This window comes from Chionomys nivalis, chromosome 12 (assembly GCF_950005125.1).
Source record: "Chionomys nivalis chromosome 12, mChiNiv1.1, whole genome shotgun sequence".
In the NCBI taxonomy this organism is placed as follows: Eukaryota; Metazoa; Chordata; class Mammalia; order Rodentia; family Cricetidae; genus Chionomys; species Chionomys nivalis.
In genome coordinates, this window is record NC_080097.1 from 20,195,951 (window position 1) to 20,216,496 (window position 20,546).

The following is a 20,546-nucleotide window of genomic DNA, read 5'->3' on the forward strand; positions in this document are numbered from 1 at the left end:
GGACACTTCCAGTGTAAACTGAGGCCTGGCTTGTGGACTCAAACCAAACAAATGCTGCCCCCCTGAGGACTCCTGGTGGGTCCTTCTCTGATTTTGTCCAGAACTTCAGTCTGCCTGTCTATAAAACCAACCATTTCTGTTCAGTTAATTGAAACACTGACTCTATTTGATAGAATAAAGTGGTCTATTTCTACAGTAAAAAGTAAAGTCAATTAAGGTCCATCCTCTAAAGCTAGGGAGGTAACTCAGTTGAATGCCTGTCTAGCATGCACAAGGCCCTATGTTCAATCCCCAGCACCTGAGGCGGGAAATAACAAAATCTCTGTTGTAATCTTGCCTTATGACATATCTGTCTATGTTGTAGGTTGGTGATGTAGCACAATGCTGAACTCTTAGCTCAACACCCTAGGTTCCACGCCCAGTGTCTTCTGTTGCTGCTGCATGTCCTCCTCCGTGGTGCTGGTGTTGAACACTTCTTGCAGGCTAAGCCTTTATTCTATCACTGAGCTACAAACAGCCCCAGACCATTCCTTTTCCCCACACAAGGGCTGGGATTTTAGGCATGTCCACATACCTAAGGGAACACGTACGATAAGACAGAACAAATCCGACTGCTTCCTTTCCCACTGAACAGATGTGTGCCTGGCACTGCCCCCTGATTAAGAGTGTTAAGACTTCTCAGCAAACTGTTACTTCACCACAGACAGCAGACTTTCCTGCTTAATGAGAATAGGAAATATAAGGGAAAAAGCCATGAACATCAACACATTTTTTTAAGAGTCAGGTGTGTGGTAGTACACACCTTTAATCTCAGCACTGGGAGCTAGGTGAGTCTGAGGCTAGCCTAGACTACATAGTGGCCTGCCACAGATACACAGTGAGATCGTTTCAAAGACAAACAAAGGGAAACGCCTCTTCACAAAAGAAAAACAATAAGGCTTATCTGTGTTGTATGTAGCGTGCTGTTCGTATGTATGCTGGTGTACAAAAAGAGAGCACAGGAGCTTTTGGGAATCAGTTCCCCTTTTGTCTGAGTTTCTGGCATGGATTTTAGATGGTTTTGCAGCCCCACAAATGATTTTTTTTTTGTTTTTTAGACACAGGTTTTTTTTTCTCCTTTTTTTTTCCTTTTTTTTTTGTGTGTGTGTGTGTAACTTTGAAACCTATGTTGGAACTTGATCTGTAGATTGGGCTGGCATCGAACTCACGGAGATTTGCCTGACTCTGTGTCAAGTTCTGGGACTAAAAGGTATGTACCACCACTGTCCAGCCACAAATGGTTCTTAGTGTTAAAGAATGTCAGGTATTTTGGTACTTATATTATGTGATCTCAGAATTTATATAGTTCAGGAAGTTTATTCATCAAAATATTCATCAAAATAAGCCAAACCCTTACAAAGAACTCTCTATGAAAACTCTACAATCTAGTTAGAGGATAGAAGGCATTTATTTTTATAACAAAATACATAAAACCAAAATATAAAGCATACAACTATTTGTACTTTATATATTGATTATACTGAAATTTCTTAATTTAACATTAGTTAAAATAAACATTAAGTTACTTATATTTGAAAATGTCAAGTACATGATTAAAAAGAACCTTTCTCCCTCAACAGAGTGCTTCTGGAGTAAATACTCCACTCCAAAGCAGGGGCCTGGCTGGGGGCATGGTGTGGAGGGAGGGGCCTGGCTGGGGGCACGGTGCGGAGGGAGGGGCCTGGCTAGGTTAGGGTTGTGTTCTGGCTTTTTCCGGCACCAAACACTAGGCCTTCATCTTTTGATTCTTGGACCATTCTTGTGCCTCTGTTTTAGTCTGAAAAGAAAAAAAAAATGAGTAAATTAAATCAAATGCTTACAAGAAGGAGGCAATGCAGAGAACTACATACCAGCACTAAGCATGATTAAGGCTGGTTTTGTAAAACAGGTTGGTAGCCCCCCCACCCTCCCCACCCGCCGGGCCCCCTTCTTCTCCCTTCTCCAAGGTCTCACGCAACCCAGACTGGCTTTAAACAAACTACCCCAAATGACCTTGAACTTCTGATACTCCTGTCTTCTTAGAAAATGGCCCCTCTACCATACCTGACTGGTGTGAAGCTGGGCCTGGAACCCAGGGCTTCCGGCATGCCAGGCAAACACTCTACCATTCTATCGACCTCCAAATTCAAAATTGTTGCTAACTTTTTAAAGACATTAAGGAGAATTGGTGTGACTTCATCCGGAAAGGTTTGGTAGAATTTACCAGTTAATTTATTTGGGCCTAGTATTGTTTTGAGAGCTATAATTCAACTCACATCTTAAAAGATGTTTGCTATTTTCCAGTTTGTGGATGTGTGTCTGTGTGTGGGACACACTTGTGGAGGCCAGAGGTGTAGGATTCCCTGGGGCTGGAATTATAGATGCTTGGGAGCCACCTGACTTGGGGAGTGAGAGCCAATCTTGTTCTTAGGCTGAGCCATCTCTCCAGTTCATCAAATATATGTTATATATTGTTTGTGCATGGCCATGTGTGGAGGTCCATGGGCAGCCTCGGGCATTAGTCCTTACCTTTCCACTTTGATCTGAGGTGGGACCTCTTATTTCTAGCTGGCACTTAGGCAGGCTCTCTGGCCCCAAGGCTTCTGTGGACTCCCCTGTCTCTGGCTTCCACCTTGTGTAGGAACACTGGACTATAAATTTAAGATACTGCGCTTGCAGTTAGATAGGTTCTGGGTCCTGATGCTTTCCTGGCAAGCACGTCTCCCCACTGATTCAGCTCCCCAGCTCCAGAGTTTCCTCTTGTGTATGCAGACCGCATTTCCCCAAGTGATCCTCCTACCTGGGCAGTTGCTAATATGCAAGTATGGAGATGTTCACAATACTCCTTTATTACCTTAGAAAATGTCCGTGGGCTTCTGGGTGTGGTGATGACCCTCTGTAATCTGAGCACTTGGATGGACAAGGGCTAGAGTGAGTTTAAGGCCACCCTGGTGTCTGTAGTAGGTATCTGGGTCATCCCCTCTTTACTTTGTGGTTTCTGAGACAGGGTCTTACTACATACCTTTGGGTATGCTGGATCTCACTATGTAGACCAGATTGGCCTCAACTTTACAATAGATTTGCCTACTCTGCTTTTCCCAAGTGCTGGGATTAAAGGCACCGGCCACCATGTCTAGCTATTTATTACCTTGGTAGACCTGGTCAAACTGCCGGCTCAGATACTATGTAACATGAGAGGGTGGTGGGAAGGGCTGTGCAAGGTGTTCTGGGAGCCCTCTGCTCTCCCTTCATCCTTTTCTACCCCGCCAGTGTGCCCAAGGAGGTGGCTGGCTGTGACCGCTAGATTCTGATTTGTTCATTAGTAGGAAGCAGAGAGGGTTTGAGGAAAAGTCATACATTTATTTCACTGGTTTTTTTGGGGGGTCTGGCTATGGTCTGGTAGTGGTGACTGAAGTCTGTGGATGCCGTTTCTTCAGAAAGGCCATCATTCCTTCGAGCCCTGGGAACAGCTATAGCTCCGAACAGCAGCGGTCCTGCTTCCTCCCTTGGTTTCCACGTGCTTGTGAGCGGTCTCTTTAACCGTGTCATGCTTCCTTTAAGGGCCTTGGCTGGTACAGTGCTAGGCTCCAGAGGGTGGTCAGGAGAGTTAGTAGCACAGTGCGTGTAAAACACTTAAACCTCATCATAAGTACTCCATATTCTCCACTGTCCCCCTCTCCGCTATGAGACAGTTTGCTGTTAAGTTGAACTAGTCCCAAACTGGTGGCCATCCTGCCACAGGCCACAGTTCAAAGTCTCCCCTACTCAGGATGCCTGCCCTGAAACCTCAGGATCTTGTTGGCTCCCTTTTAAAGACCTGGAGCCTTTACGATGGATTATTATTGCTGTTGAGACAGAGCTTTGCACAGTCCACGTGGGCCTCAAGCCACCTATGCTGTTGGGCTGGCGGTGTAGTCCAGCAGCTGGGAGCTGGAGCATGGACACAATGTGTGCTACATCAGACCACCTCGTCCTCCCAAGAAGGCACAGCAGGAAACAGCTATGCAGCTGAGGATGATCCCCACGAAGCCTCGACTCCTCCAGGACTAGGATCACAGGCACAGCCACCGTGACTGGTTTTCTGTAGGGCCAGGGCTGATTCCACAGGTTCATGCATGCTGGGCAAGTGTTCTCTGAGCCACATATCCAGCCCCAAGCCTCTGTACTTCTCTAAGTTATTACAGTTGTTTACTTGAATCATCTACTTAATAAACATTCTCTGTGGGAAGTCATAAAATGATGTTCAATAAGGGCTGGTTTAATGATCAAACAGATCTCTGCTGCTAACTTTTCATCTAAGTGCGATCTATATTAATGAGAGTATTTGGCAGCTGGTCCCTATATAAACCCAACTTTTGACATTGAATAAAATTGGATATTTGATTTTTGGATATCTAATTAATATTTCTTAAAAAGCTTTAGTTTTTAAAGGTAAAACAGATTGTCTTGGAACTGTGTTGATTGGGATTCAAATCACGCTTTAAAGATTACATTTAAAAATAATTTCTGTGGCCGGGCGGTGGTGGCGCACGCCTTTAATCCCAGCACTCGAGAGGCAGAGGCAGGGAGATCTCTGGGAATTCGAGGCCGGCCTGGTCTACAAGAGCTAGTTCCAGTACAGGCACCAAAGCTACAGAGAAACCCTGTCTCGAAAAAACCAAAAAAAAAAAAAAAAAAAAAAAAAAAAATTTCTGTGTATTGTGGACATTTGATCATAACTAGTACTAGGAAGAACTTAGTTTTAAATCTATTTCTATACAATCTTTTATTTTCCTCCATATCTTAAGATTCAAATTAAGGGATGTTTTTATCTGGGGGCATTGTGGTGTACACCTCAGGAGATTGGGGCATGAATTCTAGGTCAGTGTAGACTACAAACTGAGATCCTGCTTCAAACAATAACAAAATAGGTATATTTGGGCTGGGTGTGGTGGCTCATGCCCACTGTCTCAGCACTGAGAGGCAGAGGCAGGAAGATCAGGAGTTTAAGGTTATTGTCAGCCACACAGTGAGTCTGAGCAAGCCTGGGATACATAAGACCCTATCTTACTAAGAAAGACAGAGGTATGTTTGTTAAGAAGGTTGTTAGTGCCAAGCATAGTGGTACAAACCTTTAATCCCAGCAATTGGGAGCAGAGGCAGGTGGGTTTCTAGTATGGGAAATCCTTCTGTATATGTGTTGCTTTTTATTGGTTAATAAAGAAACACTTTCGGCCAATGGCTTAACAGAATATAGCCAGGATGAAAGAGATATTTAGAGAGAGTAGGTAAAGTCAGAGATGCCATGGAGCCACCAGAAAAGGAAGACATAAGCCGCCAGCTGTTCAGAACCTTGCTGGTAGGCCACAAACCTCATAGTAAAATATAAAATAATGGAAATGGGTTTATTCTAAATGTAAGAGCTAACTATCAATATGCTTAAGTGATTGGCCAAGCAGAGAATCTAGAATCTAGATTATGTATACTATTGTGTTTTCTTTCTTTCTTATTTATTTATTTATTTATTTATTTATTTTTTGGTTTTTTTGAGACAGGGTTTCTCTGTGGTTTTGGAGCCTGTCCTGGAACTAGCTCTTGTAGACCAGGCTGGTCTCGAACTCACAGAGATCTGCCTGCCTCTGCCTCCCAAGTGCTGGGATTAAAGGCGTGCACCACCACCGCCCAGCTTATTATTGTGTTTTCTTTGAATTTTTTTGACTGTGAAGGAGCTAAGTACAGGCATTTCACTGTATGGGCTGCTAAGCTAAACCAACATATATACTTTTTTTTAAAGGTTACCTTGGCTTCAAAATTTGGGTCTAAGGATTTGTTGCTTTGGAAAAGAGGTTCTTCTTTTGTTTCCACAGAAGATGAGAACCTGTGGAATCCTTCCAGGCTAATGTGGTTTGATGGACCAAGACCTTCTGAAAGGTTGCCATGAACATCACCTAAAAATACTTCGTCCAGCAAAAAGCAAGAAGCAGTTTGGAGAGAACTATACCCAAATTCCCTAAATGATTGTTTATAAATGTTTGTTTACATTTAAAGGGTGTTATGCTATAAAGATGAATAATTTTTCATTGGTATGGATCTTGGTTTATTAATATAAATTCAAGGCCAATTTTGTTATATGTATATTTCTGCTCTTGATTAGGGTATTGTGTTTGTGCAGCTCATTTAAAAATGTAATGTATGATTAAGAAATATATGTTAATAGATAGTCGTCCATAATAGACAAGCTTGTAGTCATGTTAGTTATGTTTTCTAGATATATAGAAACATATTTCAATTAGATAGGTATTCTTCAAATTTTTCAGAGACCTTCAGAATATGACATTTAAAATGTTTTAAGAAGTTAGGACTTTTCATGACATGAGACAGACACATCTGCTTCTGGAAGTACCAATCTACTTCAAGAGGAAGATGGGAATCGAAGAGACTCTTCATAGAGTTTGTTAGCCATTTGGGCAAGAAACTGCTCTTGCCTGGACTGCTTGATGAACTGGACATGCAGGACCCACAGAGAAATGACTGCTGAACTTGCCTAAAGGTGAGATGGTTCTTCAGGGTTCCTGTTTCATGAGTCTGCCAGACATTCTGCAGGACACAGAAAAAGTGACTGACAAACTGCCAATATAGGTAGAACTGTCTTAAATTTCCTGCTTTGTGGAAAAGTCTTCCAGATACTATGGGCCTGTAGGCTAAAGATGAATGCCCCACAATACAGAAGAACTGTCCAGGCAGTGAGACATCTCTGTCAATTCTAGAGTTTTGGAAGTTGCTTATAATGTACTTCCTGTTTACTTAGGTACTATTATATCCTTCTGGAGTCTTTGATGGAGGTGAAGAATAGGTAGCTATAATTATAGTTTTCCTTCCTTATGATAAAAGATAAAGTAGATATAAATATTGTAGCTATAATTCTAGCTTGATATCTATTTTGTTATATGTAATTTTACTATGTTAAATTTAAAGCCTTCCTTTTTATTTAAATAGAAAAGGGGGAATGGTGTGGGAAGTCCTTCTGTGTATGTGTTGCTTTTATTGGTGAATGAATAAAGAAGCTGTCTTGGGTCTGCCCATGGCAGAATAGAGATAGGCATGGAAAAACTAAACTGAATTCTGGGAGAAAGAAGGTGGAGTCAGGAGAAGCCATGTAGTTGCCAGTGGAGAAAGATGCAAGCTGCCAGCTGGAACCTTGCCTAGGCTATGAGCTTCGTGGTAAAATATAAAATAATAGAAATGGGTTAATTTAAGATGTAAGACTTAGCCAGAAATATGCTTAAGCTCCTGGCCAAACAGTATTGAAAATAATACAGCTTCTGTGCGATTATTTCAAGTCTGGGTGGCAGGGAACAAACTAGCAGCCTCTGATAACAGGTTTCTGGGAGTTAGGCTTGCATGATCTACAGAGTTCCAGGTCGGCCAAATCTACAGAGAGACCCACTCCCAATATTCTATGCTTGTTTCTATCTAGTGCATTATGCTGTAGTGCAGACACATTTTCTCATTACTACGCTATGGGGCATAGGTAGGAACCATGTGTATAGAAAGAAGGTTTTTGGTTTTTTTGAGATGGGTTCTCTGTGTAACAGTCCTGGTTGTCTTGGAACTCATGGACCAGGCTGGCCTCAAACTCACAGAGATCCACTTGGCTCTGCCTCCCAAGTGCTGGGATTAAAGGCGTGCACCACCCCACCACCCAGAATCCTGTGTATAGAATAAGGTAAACCTTAGGCATAAACAGATACCTTCAAAAGAATGTGTATAGTTCTAAATGACAGTTATGGTTTGACTATGAAATGTTCACCAAGGGATCATGTGTTGAGTACTTAGTCCCCTGGTAATGGTACTACAAGAGAGGTAGCGCTAACTCTGGAGGTGGGGCTTGGCTGGAGGAAGTCACCGGAGCCTACTTTTCAATGTATCTGGTCCCTGCCTTGGGCTCTGCTCCCTGACTGCCATCAGCAGCCTTAGCCATGAGCCCCCACTGCTATGACTCTCTGCTTCACATGCTGGGAAACAGCAGAGAGGTCACAGTTAAAACCTCCAAAACCTCGAGCCAGAACACCTTCCTCCTGTGCTCCTGTCAGGGATATGCATGACAGTGACCACAGCGAGTAATGCAATGCCCTCTGAGACGAAGGCAGGGTCTCACTATATGGTCTTCTTCGGCTTGGAGCTCAGTGGGTAGATCAGGATGCCCCCAAACTCCTGGGTAATCCTTCTGTTTCTGGTTCCCAGGGGCTGGGATTACAGCCATGGACCACCATGCTCAGTTAAAACTAAGTTGTTTTAGAGACAGACATGGATCTTGAGGACATTACACTGAGTGAAATAAACCAGCCACAGAAAGATAGATCTGATTTAGTGAAATTTACAGGAGCAGAATGTAGAACAGCGAGGAGGAAGAAGAGGGGGTTATTTAAAGGATCAAGGTAGAGATTTTACAAGATTGTGTATATTTGATACTACTAAACTATACATGTAAAGTAGTTAATATGGCTGAACTTATGTATATTTTATTGTATAGCAAAAAAAGGAAAATACCTTGAAAGATGGGCTTGGTGGCACGTATCTGTCACACCAGCATTAGGAGGTGGGCATGCAGCTCCGACGGCAGAGTGCTTGCCCGGCATGCACAGAGTCCTGGGTTTGATCCCCAGCACATGTACATTGGAAGTGGCAGTGCCCAGACATCCACGGCTATCTTCTACATCAGTTTCAGGCCATCCACAGATCCCTAAGACCCTGGCAGTGGGGGTGAGGTAGGGAGTGATACTGGAACAATGTTCTGTTTCCAGTGCTAGTTACGTGGACTGCTGTTAAACTGGTCACACATTTACTATGTATTTCTCGTTTTATAGCCTTCTACATTTAATAGCAGAGCTAGTTTTCACCAGAATCTAGTTTATCGGATTACTGCCTTTTAGAAATCACTCCAGGTGGTGAGTGTGGAGGTTCATGTTTATATTCCCAGCACATAGAAGCTGAGGCAGGAGGTTCGCTATGAGTTTGTGGCCAACCTGTGCTCCACAGGAGGCTACCCTGACTATAAAATGGCACCCTATCTTAAAAACCCCAACACCAAACCAAACCAAACCAAGCCAAGCCAAGCCGAGCAAACAATCAAATAAAACCCTCCTCAGTACTATGCGTCCGGACAGGATGGAGAGAGTCCAGTTCCCACAGAGGCTGGGCAGGCTCTCCTCCTTCCAAGCAAGCATCGCCTTCTCAGGAGGTTAGACCGTCTCAACCCTGCTGCTCCTTCCTGTCTTGCTCTTCTACACCATGCTTTCTGTATTTTGTAATTCTGTACGGTAGTCTATTATGTGCTGTGTAGAAAGGGTCTCACTATGTACCCTAGACTTGCCTTGAACTGCAAGCTTCCTACCTCTGCCTTCTGAAGGATAGGATTATGGCTTATCAGGTCCAGCGCTTCAACATAGCTCTGAATTATAGGCAATAAAGATGTTTTTTTTTTCCTCCGTGTTCCTGAGGAAAAAAATGCAGGCAGAGCCGGGTTAACACTCTACCTGTGAGCTATAACCCTACCCCTACTAGACTGTAAGGTATTAGAGTGAAACCTCTCAATATGCAATTGTGTAAAGTTCAAATCAGAGTGAATCCCTTCAAATATTTATTGCGAAAAGAAGAAAGCTTCAATCTACTTTTGTGTGTTGATTTATAGTCTATCTCCATCTGGAATGTAAAGAGGAACAATAGTTTCAGAACCTACTGTCTATAATATTACTTGGCACAAGGAAATGAATGAATATGGTTTGGATGTGTCACAACAGAGACTGTTCAGTTCTATGTACTGGGCATGAGGTTTGAGGTCATACCTAAGTGTTTATCCTAAGCAATATGAAAGAACATGTAAGAAAGTAGGGCGAGAATATGGCTGTAATTAACCAGGCGGCATGATTCTTTACCAGAAAGAACTATGGGCAACATTTACAATTCTAAGCAACTGCCCAATGAGCAAGACACAGAAGTACTACATTTAGCTTTACGAACTTGAATGCATTTTTTATTTTAGATCCTATATGTAGACCTGGTTGGCTGGGAACTTGTGGCAATCTTCCTGTCTGCCTCACAACTGATGGGATGACCGGCATGTGGGGCTATACCTGATCAAAGTCAGCGTTACCACCCAGAGACAACATGTATGCTGAGGCCTTTTGTGGATAAACTTAATTTTTCCTTCCTTTCTCCCTCCCTCCCTCCCTCCCTCCCTCCCTCCCTCCCTCCCTCCCTCCCTCCCTCCCTCCCTCCCTCCCTCCCTCCCTCCCTCCCCTCTCTCCTTCCTTCCCTCCTTCCTTCCTTTCTTTCTTACTTTTTTTGGTTTTTCAAGACAGGGTTTCTCTATGTAACAGTGCTAGCTGTCCTGGAACTCGTTTTGAAGATCAGGCTGACCTTGAACTCAGAGATCCACCTGCCTCTCAAGTGCTGGGATTAAAGGCCCACCCCACCACTGCCTGGCTTGGATGGGGTTTTGCTGTGTAACCTAAGCAGGCCTTGAACTTGTGATGAGGCTCTCCTGCTGCAATTACAGGCATGCAGCATCATGTCTGGCTATTGGCAAACTTCTGCCCTTGGTCATATATTAATTGTAATTCATGCTCCTTTGATCTACATTAGAACTGAATATGTGATTTCTCATCCACCCTAATATCTAAGTTTCATTTGTTACCATCAAAATGTGAGCAAATGCCAAGTGAGTACCAGTGGTTTAGAAAGGTTGATTTCTGATTCCCGTAAAATGAGTAATTAATAATTGATTTCCAGATATTTTAGCTACTGATGTGCTATTACTAGTTTGCTAGTATAGCTTTACCTTCTAGATATTAGAAGTTTTCTAATCCATTACCAATTCTTAGTTAGTATAACACGGACCACAGATCAACAGCTGTTTGCATATGGGTTAGATACTGAAATAGATATTTTAAAAGAATGATAACAATAAGCAAATGTATTAGAGACTGTATAGGGCTCACAAAGGCATCTAACTCTTTATAAAGACTTTTCTCACGTTAAACAGACCATGGATAAGTGGGCACAATAATTCAGATATACAATTAGCTAGTCTTTATTTTAGTAATTCTACCCTTAGATGTTTGAGCAGTAGTATGTCTATTGGCCCTTCCACCATTCAATGGTGCTATGTGTACTAAATTTGATATTCCTCCTTCAGTTATTAAAACAATTAACCTTTCAAGTAAGGAGAGTCCTTAACCATCCCCTTCCTTAAACCCTGTGAGACAGGGTTTCTTGTGTAGCCCTGGTTGTCCTGGAACTCTCTCTGTAGACCAGGCTGGACTCAAACTCAGGCGATTCACCTGCCTCTGCCTCCCGAGGCTGGACTAAGAACACAGGCCATCACTGCCCAGAAGAGTCCTTATTTTAAATTCACAACTCACAGAGCTTCTTTCAGATGAAGCCAGTTTTCATTTATTTATGTAGGTAACATTACTGAGACATACTTAATGATTACCTTTTATTACTATGAACATTGCCATAATTATTACGTGCTCACTTAAGGTAATTATATTTATAATTTTATAGAGAAACAGTACAAACTAATAAAAACACTTTAATTGTAGTACAGTGTTAACAAGTCCCAGAGCAAAGTACTCCAGATTTGTGAGGCACCCAAAAAGCTGCTGCAGAAACAATGAGAGATTAACTGGGACTCTACCAGAAGTAATTCATTAGTTATAGGGGGACTTTGGAGTCGATTAACTGATAAGACAAAAAACCTTTGTGCCATCCAGAAGTAGTCAGCTAAAAACATTAATCTATAACGTGGGGATTCTAAGACATTAAGAAGGTCTGTTAATTAGAAAGAACCGTGGCTGATAAACGTGGACAAAATACGCCTGGTGGATCGCTCCTGGGATCCAGAAAACGAGCTGGAGATCAAGGCTCCAGGAGTTTAACCAGCTCAGCTTCTAAGAAAGGGAAAGACTGTGTTTAGTAGACACAATTACTCTGCTACAGGCTGGGACACAAATATGGATTTCTAAGTCTTCACAGGTAGGGCCCAACTTCAATGAGTTGGCAGTCGGTCTGGGTTTATAATGGACAAAACATGAGAATGTCTGGGATCGCTCGCCTCTCCTTCCCTCATTCCATGCTCACTCAGAAGGTTTTTAATTCAAAGGGCCCACTGCTAAACTATATATGGAAGAGGCTACAATATTATTTCTGACTTTAGAAATACAAATCTAATTTTTTTTTTTTTTTTGAGACAAGTTCTCTCATCCCGAATTCCAGGTTGGCCTGAAACTCACTACGTGAGCTATGCTGCTGGGCTTCCCAAGTGCTGAGCACTGAGCTGAGGTGTCCGAGTGAGGGGCACACACAGTGCTGCTCCGTGCGCAGGTGCCGCTAACTCTAGGCTCACACTGCCTCTTTCGCTTTCCAGAGTTTCAGTTCCCTACCCAAGTATTTCATGGAGTTTGAAGAGCTAAGAAGATAACCAAGTTGGAGAGATAAAGAATTGATCTGTTTCCCTTCAGCAAATGTGTGCTGAAATAGTAGCTGTGGGGAGTAGGCACAGAAAGGTGTGGAGACAAAGGGCTGAGTCAGAGGAACCTAGAGCAAGCATAACAGGGGACAGGCAGAGCAGCTGATGTGCACGGGGAAGCTCATGGCCACGGCTGCGGCGACTCCCAAGCTGCCTGTGTGGAGACTGCTCACACGAGGCCTCCTGCTTTCCTCGCTGTCAGCCTGGCCTATGTTACTGCAACATGGACCCTGACAATAGGTTTCCATTGTTTGACGAAGACTGAAGCTTTCTGTCATTTTAAAACGGGAAGCTAAGGCTTTGTGGTGGCTCGGGTCTATAATCCTAGCACTGTGGGGGCAGACACGGGAATGGGAGTTTGAGGCCAGCCTAGCAAAGTCTTCTATGAGACTTTCTAAACACCCAAGGGCTAGAATTGTACCTCAGAGAAAGAATCCTTGCCATGAACAAGTGTGCAAGAAGGGTGTTCAGTCCCTTGCATGGAAGGAAAAGGAAAGGGGGTTTGATTATATAATTATAAATGTCTTCCATATCATTGATCTCGAAAGCCTGATCAGTGTGTGTAAGGAGAAGGCGGGGGTCACAAATCCTGAACTTGTTTTTTTCTTTCTTTCCCTCCTGAGACACAGTTTCTCTGTGTAACTCTGGCTGTCCTGGAACTTGCTTTGTAGATCAGACTAGTCTCAAACTCACAGATAATCTGCTTGCCTGTGCCTCCCCAGGGCTGGGATTAAGAGCCTGTGCCACCACCACCTGGGTTCACCTTGTTTCCCCTTCCCCGCAACTTGTTTAACTTGTTTTTATAAGCATCTAGAGGACTTAAAAACGCTGAAGTTCAAGGACTTACTGAGTTAGAATATTAAAATGTTTTTTTCTGATACTGAGTCTTGTAGGATTGCAAGTTAAGCCTCCCCACTGACCTTTTTTTTTTTTTGAAAACCGTGATAAAGTAATCAAAAATGCTACTCTTTTTCTGCTGCCCTTTTATTCCTTTTTGTATTATTTGTTGAAACATATACTTTTTAATATTTCCTAAAGTATTTTCTCCACATTTCTCCATCCTTCTCTTCCAGACAGGGTTCTACTATATTTCAGGCTGACCTCCAATTCACGATGCAGCTGAGGTTGGCCTTGAATTCCTGATTCTCCTTTCTCCACCTCCCACGTTCTGGGAGTACAGGTGTGTTACCAAGCCCTTTTAATTTTATTGTAAAAGTTATTTCCAGATAGAGTCTCATCAAGTTGAGCACACTGGTCTAGAACTTAACAATCTCCTGTCCTAAGTCTCCCAATTGGCTGATGAAGCAGGCATATACTGTTCTGTCTAGCTCCAGTTAATATGAACTGCTTGTATTCTCTATGGCAGAGCCATCATAGTACTTACAAGTAAATGGGAGCAGGTGCTACTTTTCATCCTTTTATTCTCATGTAAATTAAAACGTTATGGTCTGGGGAGACGACTCAGTGGGTGAAGTGCTTGCCACACACGCGTGAGAACCTGAGTTTGGATTCCTAGAATCCACTAATGCAGGACACAACAATGCAAGTCTAGAATCTCAGTGTTCTATGGATGGCATGGGAGGTAGAGACTGAAGACGCCCAGGAAGCCTGAGAGCCAGGAGCAGCAAACAAGAGACCTAAAGTTGTCCTTAACCCCCTGATGAACAGTGGCTCACATGGTCCCTATGAACATGGACAGACACCTAAATCATGTGCCTATACAAGATAAAAATCATGCAGAATAAATTTGAGTCCTCTGTAATTTGTTCCTGTCGATGGGAGAAGGAAAAGTGTAGAATTAGGAGAATTTCTAGTCAAGTTCAAGATGCTAATTAGGAACATAAAATCCAATACTCATCTAATGTACATCTTTAGGAAAGGGATTAATATAGATATTGAAAGGCCTTTGCCTAATACTGCCAAATTAATTTAAAACAAATACGAATGAGAAGAAAAATATATCTAGTGAGAACCAAAGCTTAAATTCTAAATATTTTTAGCTGTACTTACAAATAGCGTTGGCTTGGGTATAAACACATTGTCTTCATGTTCTCTTGACATGTTCAGAATCTTAGATGCTTGATTTTCTGTCATACCTTTTGATTCCACGTTAGTAAGAAGTAAGTTGTTCTCAGAATGTTTACTACACATATTAATGATGATCTGTTTCATGGCCGCAAATTCCTGTTGAGAGATGAAAACAAGAAAATAGCAAGTGTGATTTTTGGCAAAGAGACTAACAATGATTGACACAAAAACATTTATTTTAGGTAGAAAAAAATATTTGAGGGGCTGGAGAGATGGCTCAGCGGTTAAGAGCACTGACTGTTCTACCAGAGGTCCTGAGTTCAATTCCCAGCAACCACATGGTGGCTCACAACCATCTCTTGTAAGATCAGTTGCCAACTTCTGGCCTGCAGGGACACATGCAGACAGAACATTGTATACATAATAAATAAATAAATCTTTAAAAAAGTATTTGAATAATTATAATACATTTATTATAATTATCATATATTTATCATATAAATATCATATATTTATGAGGAAAGTTGAGAAAACAAATATTAATGTACAAGAATTGTGCACATGACTTTTAAAATAGTAAACATGCCATGACTTTCAGCATTACAAATGACTTTTCTAGGCTAGTGGTTGCTAGTTTTTATGCATATTGGAGTCACACATGAAACTTCAAAAACAACCCATGGTGTGTGTTTGTCACACCAATAGCCTGTGACACAGTGAAGTTCTACTGCAGTTTTCTGGCGTATCTGCTGAGTAGAGTGTTAATAGCGATTATTATTCGATTGCTAGAAATCAAACCCAGGCTCTGTGCATGGCAGGCAGTCTTAGCCTGGCAATCTTTTCCTCCCTCTTAAACATCCTCTTACCTTATGAAGTCTAAAATGGAGAAGGTAGAGAAATAGAACACAGAATGGTTTTCCATGACGACTAATCACACTTTACTTCAAACAGTGAGTTTAATATAAAGCTTCAGCATTTATTTAGCGGTAGTATTTCTGTAGCCTTTTACAAATGGTAAATGGAGCAGGCTTGAGTTGCCATTTTTAATGTGTCCAGTCCTAGGGGATTGAGTCCAGGGCCTTGTGCACGCAGCCAAGTACTTTACCACTGAGCTACACCCCATCCTGTCCAGTTGCCTCTCCAGAATATTTACTTCCTTACTTGAGACAGCACTATGCTAGGAAGTCAGGCTGGCTTGGCGTTTACTTTGTAGCCCAGGACAGCCTTGAACTCAGGACAGCCCCCTCCCTTTGGCCTACACAGAGTTGTCAAGGGGATTTTAATTTGCCTTTTGAGTGAAAAATTAATCTGCTGAACTTTTTGAAGAACGTGGAGTAAAATTTCCCATGACGTCCTCTCGAGCCTATTATTTTTCCTCGCAAATGTCTGGGTCTTCATTAGTGGACACTTCGATTACTTGCCAAACCCCGGGGAGGTGGCGTGCTCCTCTATTTATCTGTAGAATAACGGTGGGCTCTGAACTAGGTATGGTTTTATCTTCATGCCAACACACCAACTTAGGGCCCTAGAAGGATGCCCTGCTCCATGCTACTGATCTGTTTATAGATGTCAGCTCCATGTCAGAGCAAGTCCCTACAGGCCTCTCTCTTCTGGCTGCCACTAGTTCTATTTAGAACCACCTAGCTGGAGCAGATATTTTAAAACAGATTGCGGAGTTTGAGCCATCTACTAGATGCCTTACTAGAATCCAGGGCCTGGACAGGAGGGGCACCTGTAATGTTGGACTCCTCCCTCCGTCCTGCAGCGCCAATGTCTTGCCCAAAGCACAGACAACTGTGCACCAATACAGCCCTACGGCTATCTGGGCCTTTATGAGACTCACTTGGCTTTCAAGATTGAGTTATTTAATCTGTGGTAAAGAATGCAGCCACTGATTTAATGCTAAGTTTATTCAGTTACAACGGATTTTTTTTTTCTTGACAAGGTCTCTGATAGCCCAGGCTGCTCTAATTTCCTTTGTCACCAAGGATGACTCTGGATCTTCCTGAATGCTGGAATTACAGTTTTGTACCCATGGTGTATGTGGTGAAGGGGATGGAATCCCAGGGCTTTGTGAAGCCAGGCAACATTTTACCAAAAGAGCTACATCCTCAGCCTCACGGTGTGACTGAGCTCTCGCACTGCTTAACAGGAAAGGGGGAAATCCTGGCTTCCCACTCTATCAAAAAGAAAACACTCGAAAAATCCAAAAGAAAAAAGAAAACAAAGGCCGGGCGGTGGTGGCGCACGCTTTTAATCCCAGTACTTGGGAGGCAGAGGCAGGTGGATCTCTGTGAGTTTGAGACCAGCCTGGTCTACAAGAGCTAGTTCCAGGACAGGCTCTAAAGCGACAGAGAAACCCTGTCTTGAAAAACCAAAAAAAAAAAAAAGAAAAGAAAACAAAGCATTTCCCCCCCCCCAAGACTGGGTCTCACCGTGTAGCTCTGACAGTCCTAGAGCTCACTGTGTAGACCAGGCTAACCTCGAATTCACAGAGATCCTCCTACCCCTGCCTCCCAATTGCTGGGATTAAAAGCATGTGCCACCACACTTGGCTTTAGCAAAACAATTTTTTATATGAAAAAACATTCGCTAGCCATAAACATTTTCTTAAAAAAATTATTTATTATGCAGTGTTATGCCTGCATATATGCTGCATACCGGAAGAGGGCAACAGATCTCATTATAGATGGTTGTGAGTCACCATGTGGTTGCTGGGAATCGAGCTAAGGACCTCTGTGCTCTTAACCTCTGAGCCATCTCTCCAGTCCCACCTTAAGTATTAACATGAAGATATAATAAAACATGAAAAATGACTTCCAACATAGCCTACCTGTGGCTCGGACTGAGGTAGAGGTAAGAGCCAGTGACTGGCTGCTTTGCTTTTCTGGTCTTCAGGTTGAACCCCAATCTGTCTCTAGGTTTTTATTAATCGTGATATACCCACTATCATTTTACAAATCTGTAAGTGGTATCATGAGGATTTTGGCCTCTTTAATTAATTATTCCAGAGATAATTAAATGCCCAGGGACACAGTTTCTTAAACCTTTTCCCACTTGCAGCCACTTTTCCTAAGAACTTTTTCTTTTGTCAGCCCTGGGTATGAAAAGTATGTAAGCAATCAAACATTTGTTAATAATAAACCACATATTCACAAAAATTGTTATAAAACAATTCTTTGGTATAACTATATTCCTAGCACTTATGCAAAGGCAACCCTCGGCATCTCAATGAGACAGATATGCTTATTTACTTTACATAAGGAATTTCAATCGGAAAGACACATATTAGATCTCAGTTGCAGGATGGAGCATCTTCCCTGTCTCTGGCTGTAATCTACACTTTGGTGTGAGAACTGCAGCTGCTGAGACTGTAGTTTTACACAGGAAGTGCAAAATGGCAAAGCTTAGGTCCCTTTCAGAAATCACATGAAATCCTCTCCTAATTGTAAGCTAAAATTCATTGAACAGTTTGTTTTTAAAATGAATCTCAAGTCAGGAACACAATAGCAACTTAAAAATTCAAATATTTTAACAAAATATAGAAAGATGCACTAACTGAGGACATGGTGAGGGACGATGGCAGGAAAACTCTACATTGTTTTTCATGATTATACTCTTCAGTAAGAGCAGAGAGAGAGCCTTGCACTGTAAAACCACGGCCACCTTCCACCACAGTGGTCTCCAGTCAGCACTGGGTGATGTGAGGGCATGCGCATTGCTGGGTCGGGATCTGAGAGGCTGCGATGAAGCTCTAAGAGGCCATATAGGTGAACTCTTGACAGTAAAAACTGTCACCTCTCGACTTTGATTTCTGAATAAATTCTTGGGTGAGACTCTGGTGCTGTTGCCTAATTTCTCAGGACCTTCTCATTAGTCTCATGAGGCCATACGGGGTTGTGACTCTAAAAGATGCTGATTGTTTCTCTTTGGCCTTTGCTGGTGTACACAGAAAAAGATTCAAGAAAAAGATCTTCCTTGATGTTCACCAGGAGATTAGAAGGAAGATTAATATCTTTGTTTCTTCTAGATTATGATTAATTACCACAGTTTCGGAAACTTACCATCACAGTGCCTGGCTGTCCCCTCAACCTCCCCTGTAGTACCCAAGATTACCCAGATTCTTACTATGCTGTTCTTTGAGACTTCTTTTCTTTTTCAGGTAGGGTTTTGGTGTGATCCAGGGTAAACTAGAATGTTTTACATAACCCAGACTGTCCTCAGGATCTGTTCACTTTAGCTTTCTGAATACTGGGATTATACATATATACAGGCTTAAACACCAACCTTAGTTAATGGGACGGATTCTCTACTGTTTTTATGACTGATGCATAGCTATTATTCTGAAATTTCTTTTAATGGGTATATTGGCAAGTTCTATCTTCTATTCTTTCTTTAAAGCCTGTTTTGCACTTATTGTATGTGTGTGTGCATGTGTGCGTGCATGAGTAATGCATGTGTGCCTTGGTTGAGGCTTCAGGGATCAAACTCAGGTCTCCAGAGCTCAGTGGCAGGTGTCTTCTTAGTTCCTGGACCATCACATCAATTCAGTTTTATTGTTTCTTGAAACCATTTGTTTTTCTATTACCTGTCACTAGACATTTTATTAATCCCAACCCTCTACCATCTTTCTCATGCTTTCAAGTCCTTTTCTATTATTTAGCCCAGGCTGGACGTAGAGTCTCTGTGTAGCCCAGGCTGGTATGGACTCCCTGATGCTTGAATTACAGGTGAGTTTCATCCAACCTTACTTACTTTATTAATTTTCTCAGTATTATGGGGAAAAGTACTCTGCTTTGACAGTATAACTTCTGTGTCTTAGAAATCAAACTTGGACTTGGAGGCATCAAATTCATCTTCCTTAAAAAAAAGTCATTTCCTTTGGAATCTTCTTTTTTTTTTTTTTTTTTTTTGGTTTTTCGAGACAGGGTTTCTCTGTGACTTTTGGAGCCTGTCCTGGAACTAGCTCTTGTAGACCAGGCTGGCCTTGAACTCATGGAGATCTGCCTGCCTCTGCCTCCCGAGTGCTGGGATTAAAGGCATGCGCCACCACCGCCCGGCTCTTCTGTCATTTAGTTCCAAGATTTAACAGGATTCCTTCATGTTTCCTGTAGCTTTCTAATGTCATTCAGTCATTCATGGTTTTTCTAGACATGGTTTCTCTGTGTAACAGTTCTGGCTGGTCTGGAACTTGCTTTTGTGCTTTTGTACACCAGGCTGACCTTGAACTCACAGAGATCCGCCTGCCTCTGCCTCCCAGGTGCTGGGATTAAAGGCATACGCCACCACTGCCTGGAGTTATTTTTATTTAAACAATTTCCCATCCCTGAATATTTTCTGAGACATATTCCCCTCTGAGCGTGGCTGTCTGGGAACTGGAGATGCTCCAGCTAAAGTTACCGGAGAGCACTATGCCAGCTGCACTTCAGGATGCGATGTTAGAGGTTTTTTTTTTTTTTTGGAAAACATCACAACATTTTGCTGTTTACTGTGTTATGGAAGGATTACTTTCTAAAATCCTTCTGAAGAAATGAACTTTAATATTTTGCATGCCCTCTTCCATTCCAGTTACTCACCACTCCAGATATGAGGAAGAAGCTTAATATCTGTCAGTTATGAAGTCTTTGCTTTGTGCTATTATTTTTATCCTAGGTCCTTATGGTTTTTTAATTTTGATTTCTAACTTTAGAATGAAGTACAGCTTATATGGTTTCCTTCTGCTGTTAGGGCTATTTGCGAGAATGACAAGGTACATCTGAATGACACAGTTTATCTGAAGAAGATACTGACTATGTATCCATCCACATTCAGGTAGGTATGATGGACAGTTTATCTGAAGAAGACACTGACTGTGTATCCTAGCAGGTCTCACTCCAGGCCATCATGAAGGATGCAGAATTCTCCCCAAAGAGTTAGTGTCCTTTCATCCTGTCTAATCCCAGCTTATTCTTGGCTGGCGCTTAATTTAGGAGGTCATTTCCAAAAATTA

At 42.2% G+C, this 20,546-nt stretch overlaps 1 protein-coding gene across 2 annotated transcripts in view; it reads right to left on the minus strand.

The window, feature by feature from the left end:
- Window positions 1–1,436: 1,436 nt before the first annotated feature.
- Pibf1 (progesterone immunomodulatory binding factor 1) overlaps window positions 1,437–20,546 on the minus strand; it is a 163,464-nt gene continuing 144,354 nt past the window's right edge. For both annotated transcript variants that reach the window (XM_057786205.1, XM_057786206.1), the window contains 2 exons: window positions 14,540–14,713; window positions 1,437–1,816 (listed from right to left, as the gene is read on the minus strand). In XM_057786205.1, the coding sequence (XP_057642188.1) occupies window positions 1,766–1,816; window positions 14,540–14,713 (225 nt within the window). In that variant the 3' untranslated portion in view covers window positions 1,437–1,765. The remainder of the gene's footprint in view (window positions 1,817–14,539; window positions 14,714–20,546) is intronic.